Consider the following 6,849-nt stretch of genomic DNA (forward strand, 5'->3'; position numbering starts at 1 on the left):
AGTTTTAAAAATTGCGTGGGCCCGAACCCACGATGTCGAGATCTCCAGCTACGCGCTTTAACCACTGAGCCACGCTTTTGTTACCACAGAACACTAAAAATTCGTACTTAGAAAAAAAAAAAGGCAAAGCGTTCAACGAGTTTACCGATCGAAAAGTTTCTTTTAAACGATGAAAGAGGGGTAGAAGACATATATTTTAATTTCTTAATTTTTTTTCGAACATTGATTACCTTCTTTAAGATATTATAAAGATTATTTTATGCTTAATTTTTAATTAATATTTTCAATTTATCAAATGAATTTTTTTTCTTCTAAGTGGGTGATATTATTTTCGAATGGAAGAAATTTTTTAAAATTATTTATTATCTGCAGGGAAAGAGTTAAAATGATATTTTTACATCTGTACTGATTTTCTTGAAGCTATGTTACTGCTGGCGCCATCTAGCGTCCAGAACATCATCTAAAAGTAACAGGATCGTAAAAAAAAATAATATGAAAATGTAATACATTTCCTTTTCACGGGGTACGAACTCGCTACCACCCAATAATTAATAAAAAGGGATTGAGGGGGACCGCATCCAAGTCTTTAAGCGATACCCCACAATTCCTTGGTTGATATGGTTCTTAATTATCTGCATAAGGTTTTTCCGTGCCCCGCCATCTTGGATTTCCTCTATAGCCGCCATTTTGAAGAATTTTCTTGGTGGGTAAATGACGTCACCCTTATCATGTTTGTGCATGATTTGGTTGGGAAATGGCGTCTGCCTTTTCACTCCCTTTGTGTAGACATCCGCGTAGGTGAACGAATACATTTCTGTGGACCAATCAGAAAGCAGAAAAATGATGTCATGCCCTCTTAACCAATCCGCGTATTCAGACAAAGTAAAAAGTTCGGAGCCGAGTTTCAACCGCTGGATTGCCTCCGAAATTCATTACTTGCTAAATTCTAGAAGTTTGTTACCACGCTTTTTGAAAAAACAAGAAATTCTCTTCGTATCTGCGAAAATGGCTTCAAGAAACAGTAAACGTTCTTTGGAACCCTTTTTTGATCAAGTAAGTATTCATATTTAAAATTTATTTTATTTATATATAAAATGTATTAAGGTTATTATGTGTTTAATTTTATTATTTTAGTGTTTTGTTTTTTTTTCTTTGACCACGTGCCTGTAATACTGACACGCAATTAAAATTTTTTGTAGTGTGAGGATTCCGATGTATCTGTAAGAGATTCTAATGATCAAGTAAGCTAAATTTTATTTATGTGTTTTATTTACACGGCTTACATTTTTTTATTATATTTTACCCTGTTTTGTTGAAACACGTGTTTGTAATATTAACGTTTCAAAACAGTTATATCGCCATATTATTTTCAATTGTTCTTTGACCACGTGTTTGTAATACTTACATGATTAAAAATACTATTATTTTGTAGTGTGAGGATTTCCATGCGCTTTTAAGAGATTCTGATGATGAGGTAAGCTAGTTTTATTTATTTCCTTCTGTGGCTTATTTTTACAATGTATAGTTTTTTGCCCCACCTAGAAAAAGACTATTCACTATTTTTAATTTATTTAGTGCCTGAGTGAAACATCTCAAATATTCATCGAAAATCCTATTGACGGCATTGAAAATTATTTTAGTGATTCAGGAGATGAAGTACGTAGTTTTTTTTTTTTTTTCCTGTCATTAATTTTTTTTGTATTTTTTTATATAAGCTGAACCTAAATTTCTTTAAACACAACTGTTACTTTTCTTTAGCTCTTAAGTGAAACTTCGCAGATATTTTTGGAGAATCCTTTGGTTTTGCCTCTTTACTATCAAGTAGGCTCGGGATATGAGGTAATATGAGTTTTTAATATATATATAAATATATATGAGAATTATTTTTTCTATGTTTTTTATGTTTTTCTATGTTTGTTATGTTTTTCATATCACTGTGATGTCTATACATCTTTTAGACTCAACCTTCTGCTCCATCTAAAGGACCTGCATATGTGGAACATGACATTTCAGTAAATGTGAGTTTTTCTCCTGTTTTAGGGCTTATGGTGTGCTTGCGTGTGTGCTTATTTTCATTTACAATGAATTATGTTCTTTTCTTTCCAGATGGAAAATGCTATTATACTCAAAGAGAAGGCACGGCGTCGTAACCGAAAGTATCAAGGCGAGGAAATAACCTTCCAGGCACGTGTTGATATGAATCGTCTGCCTCAAAATATTCGCAACAGGCCTCTTCTACCCGTAACTGAATCTGTTAGACAGCTGTTTGAAATATTAATTCAACGGTCAACAGAAAATCTAAGGCCGACAGATTGGATACGAATGTGTATCCAAGCCGATGGATTGGATAAACCCATGTCTACGAAAATTATTGCCGTATCTTCCATGACGGTGGAGACCGTATTATCGGTTATTATGAAAGTTCTGCAGTCAAAAGATGAAATTCGGCTGGATTCAGGCTTCCTAGTAGATGTGATCACGATTCGCAGGGACATCGGTGCAGGTAGAGCAAAGATAATCAACATTCAAGTAGATCGTCTTAAAAAACACTCTGTCCTTTCCATCCCGTCAGATGATGAAGGGTTGTGTTGCGCAAAAGCAATCGTATATGCCCTAGCTTATCTTGAGCAAGACAAGTCAGCGCTTAATTCTATACGGGATCGGAGACGATCTGTTCTAATGCTACGAGCTCAAGAATTACACAAGTGTGCTGAAGTTCCTCTTGGTCCTTGTACATACACTGAAATCTGCACATTTGAAAATCATCTAAATATACAAATCGTAGTAATAAGCAGTTAAAATTTAAATAAAGTAAGCCAAAGATTTTAAACAAAAAAATTAATTAAATTGAAAAAAAAATGTAAAATGAAATTATATTTATAAACTGTTTATTTCTAGGTCTCGTATAAAGGAAGATATCGAACTCGTCGCATTAATTTGTGGCAACACAATGGCCATTTTGATGTCATTACAAATTTACACGGTTTTTATGGTTCGAAAAACTATTGCGAAAATTGTGAAAAGCCATATGACCGTCCAGAAGATCACAGGTGTGACAATATGTGCCATGCCTGCCTAAGATTTCAATGCGTTCCAGCATTGCCTAAAAGATGTAAAGATTGTGATCGCCTCTGTCAATCTGAGGACTGCTTTGCAGCGCATAAAGCCGTCACAGGTAGACAAGAGCATTCAGTATGCGATAGGGTAAGTATTACTCAACTAGGGAAAAAAAAAAGTTTTTAATACTTACATTTTTAAAACGTTTTTTTTTCTAAATATATTTTTAAAAAGTCTTTGTTCTACTTTTTTTTTTCCTAATTACAGATGTATCAGTGCAGACAATGCTCAAAAGTTATCATGCGACGGCAGTGTCCTAAAATTTTACATCGTTGCGGGACTATCAAATGCCCTTCGTGTAAAGAGTATGTTATAGCGTCAGAACATCATTGTTTCTTACAACTCATTTCTGCGAAAAGTCCATCCGATAAATTAATTTTCTTTGATTTCGAAACTGACCAATCATCAGGGGAACACATCGTAAACTTTGCTGTAGCGCAGTACAAAGATGGCCAAGAGAAAATATTTAAAGGATACGAAGCATGTCATGAATTCTGCTCTTGGCTGTTTACAACAGTGCACAAAAATTACACTGTTATTGCACACAATATGAAGGGGTAAATGTATTCTTATTATTTTTAATCTGCATATATATATTATAGGGCTATTGTTTTAAATATAATACATTTTTTAAAATATAATAATTTTTTTTTTCTTTACAGATTTGACGGTCAGTTTACAATGGCATGGCTTTTAGAACAGGGTACGGCACCTGAAGTAATCCCTAATGGCTCTAAAGTGATGGTAATCACCCATACCGCCCTCAACATAAAACTTATTGATTCTTTTAATTTCCTGCCGATGGCTCTCTCAAAGCTGCCTGCTTGTTTCGGCCTTACAGAACTAAAAAAAGGATATTTTCCGCACCTTTTCAACAAGAAAGAAAATCAAAATTATGTGGGATTTTTACCTGAGCCTAAGTACTACAATCCTGATTGTATGACTAGTGCGGTGCGAACCTCCTTTTTGGAATGGCATAAAGAACACGAGAAGGATATATTTGATTTCCAAGAAGAAATTCTCACGTATTGCCGGTTTGTATCAACAATCTATTTCTAATCCTTCATTATGATCCGTCTTTTAGGTGTATTTTTTTTGGTACCATGTTTTATTTATTTATTTACTCTTTTCGTTTTCAGATCAGATGTTGATATCCTTCGTAGATGTTGCGTTGAATTTAGAAATCAGTTTTTAGAAATTACAGGAGTAGACCCCTTTTGGTATTTTACAAACCTTTCCTTTTACATGGTTTTGTCATTTTGTAACAACGTATTGTATACGTGCATGTATACTTTATGTATATATGATTTACACTTTTCTTGTCCGTTTTATTTTCAGTTACATAACCATTGCATAAGCGTGTATGGCGGTTTACAGATCCTGACACATAATACCTAATACCATCGCAATGATACCTGTAGGAGGTTATATCAATCGCACGAATCATAGTCCTGACTGTATTCGTTGGCTTGATTTTATTGCCCAAAAAGAGAGCATTGAAATCGAACACGCTTTGAACGGAAAAGGAGAAAGACGATTGGATGGTATATCTGTAGACGGATATTGCAAAGAAACAAATACTGTTTATCAATACTACGTAAGAGTTCAATATTTATTTATTTATAAATATATTATTTAATTTATTTATTTATTGATATTATACGAAAAAATTTTAACTATCGCAGGGATGTTTCTTTCACGGTTGCTCCACCTGTTTTGACGGAGATGCACTCCACCCCATAACAAAATTACCCATGTCGACATTGCGACAACAAACGGTAGACAAGACTTACTAGCTACGTGCTCGAGGGTATAATGTAATTGAAATGTGGGAGCATGAGTTTGAGATGAAAAAGAAAACAGATGAAAAAGTAAAATATTTTCTTCTAAGTCACGAGCTTCAGGATCGATTGAATCCTAAAGATGCTTTCTTCGGCGGGCGGACAAATGCCATTCAGCTGTATTATGAGGGTGATGCAAAGTATGTGGATTTCACTTCACTGTATCCATGGATAAATACTTTTTTTTCCGTGTTTTGGCATAAAATAATTTTATTAAACGCGCATGTCTTATTTAAAAAGAAAATCGCTTTTCCGATTATTCATATTTTTTCGATTTTTCCTAGGTCAATAAATACTGTTTGTACCCCGTCGGACACCCTAATATTATTACTGAAAATTTTGATGCCTTGGAAAACTATTTCGGTATTATAAAGTGCCGAATACTGCCTCCTCGAGGTTTATACCTCCCCGTATTGCCGTACAGAGCACAAAATAAACTGATGTTTCCCCTCTGCAAGACTTGTGCTGAATTAATGTATCAAGGCATTTGCCAGCACTCAGATGATGAGAGAGCCATCATTGGCACATGGGTGACTGAAGAAGTCAAATTAGCAGTGAAAAAAGGTTACTGTATAACAAAGGTAAGTATTTTGGGTAATTATTAGTATTATTGAATGTGTTATAAATGTCACAGCATGTATTTTTAGTGTATATTATTATATTCATATTCCCACTATCTTTTTTTTTTTCAGATTTATGAAGTGTACCATTTTTCTCAATTTACGGATACTCTATTTCAATCTTATATCAACTTGTTTTTAAAAATAAAACAAGAAAGCAGCGGCTGGCCAGCCGATTGTGTAAGCTCGACCGAACGAAAACGCTACATTGAAGCCTATTTTGAGCGAGAGGGTGTGCAGCTTGATGAATTTAATATTAAGAAGAATCCTGGAAGACGGCAAGTAGCCAAATTGGCTTTGAACAGCTTCTGGGGGCGGTAAATAATTATTATAATGTTTTCAATAGAAAGAGTTGTTTCACATCTTTATATCATTTATTATTTCTTAAAAAAATGCTCATTCTTTTCTTATATATTTTTTTTCTTTAAAGATGGGGAATGAACCTGAACAAGATACGTTTGACTTATGTTCATACATTACCTGATTTCAATAAATTATTAGCAGATCCAACAAAAAATGTAAGTTTTGTAATTTTATTTTCTAATGTAAATTAAGATGTATATTTTTAAATGATTAATCTTGCAACCTGCTAACTTTTCCTCCAGATCAAAGACATATTTTCCGACTCCTGAAGTAGCTGCTGTGCAATGGGACTATAAACATTATTTTGTTCCACAGGACACATCCATAAATGTATTCTTGGCAGCTTTTACTACTGCATGGGCACGGTTAAAGCTTTACAGTGAAATGGAGAAGTTGGGCCGTGCTGTGTTGTATCATGACACGGATTCAATTATATACGCAAGCGATTTTACCAACGATCCGCCTCTTGGTAATTTTTTGGGGGATTTTACAGATGAACTCAATGGAGATACTATTACTACATTTGTCTCTGGTGAGCTTCATTTTTATTTTTATTTTTTATTAGGTTGATCTTTTATTCTTGTAGTTTCTGTAGCATATTTTTCCCCCATTCAGGAGGCCCTAAAAATTACGCTTATGTAACAGCCCGACGAATGACTTGCTGTAAAGTTCGAGGTTTCTCCCTCAACTTCAAAAATCAACAGATTTTAAATTTTTTAGAGATTAAGAATTTAGTGTGCTCGATGGATCGAAAAACAACAATCGCCATGTACGATGAACATAAAATCATGAGAGATGCCAAAAAGAGGAAAGTTTTAACTAAGGCAGAAACAAAACTGTACAAAATTGTTTACAACAAAAGGGTCCTAAAAGAAGATCTAACTACTGTTCCCTATGGATTTTAAGTG

The 6,849-nt window shown here is 34.2% G+C and overlaps 1 protein-coding gene across 2 annotated transcripts; it reads left to right on the forward strand.

Annotated features, from left to right (window-relative positions):
* Positions 1-669: 669 nt before the first annotated feature.
* Positions 670-5,787, forward strand: LOC118199513 (uncharacterized). 2 transcript variants are annotated; one of them, XM_085816505.1, is made up of 11 exons: positions 670-1,053; positions 1,200-1,241; positions 1,433-1,474; positions 1,576-1,656; positions 1,759-1,839; positions 1,959-2,018; positions 2,107-3,204; positions 3,325-4,151; positions 4,257-4,714; positions 4,803-5,539; positions 5,651-5,787. In XM_085816505.1, exons 1-7 carry the CDS (start codon positions 841-843, stop codon positions 2,797-2,799), a joined length of 1,212 nt encoding a protein of 403 aa, XP_085672631.1. In that variant the 5' UTR covers positions 670-840; the 3' UTR covers positions 2,800-3,204; positions 3,325-4,151; positions 4,257-4,714; positions 4,803-5,539; positions 5,651-5,787. The 2 variants fall into 2 exon arrangements, with proteins under 2 accessions (XP_085672631.1, XP_085672630.1); XM_085816504.1 differs by having other exon boundaries at positions 3,325-4,714.
* Positions 5,788-6,849: the final 1,062 nt, after the last annotated feature.

The sequence above is a fragment of the Stegodyphus dumicola genome, chromosome 5 (genome assembly GCF_044657685.1).
Source record: "Stegodyphus dumicola isolate Sdum_Otavi_A_Nest chromosome 5, ASM4465768v1".
In the NCBI taxonomy this organism is placed as follows: domain Eukaryota; kingdom Metazoa; phylum Arthropoda; class Arachnida; order Araneae; family Eresidae; genus Stegodyphus; species Stegodyphus dumicola.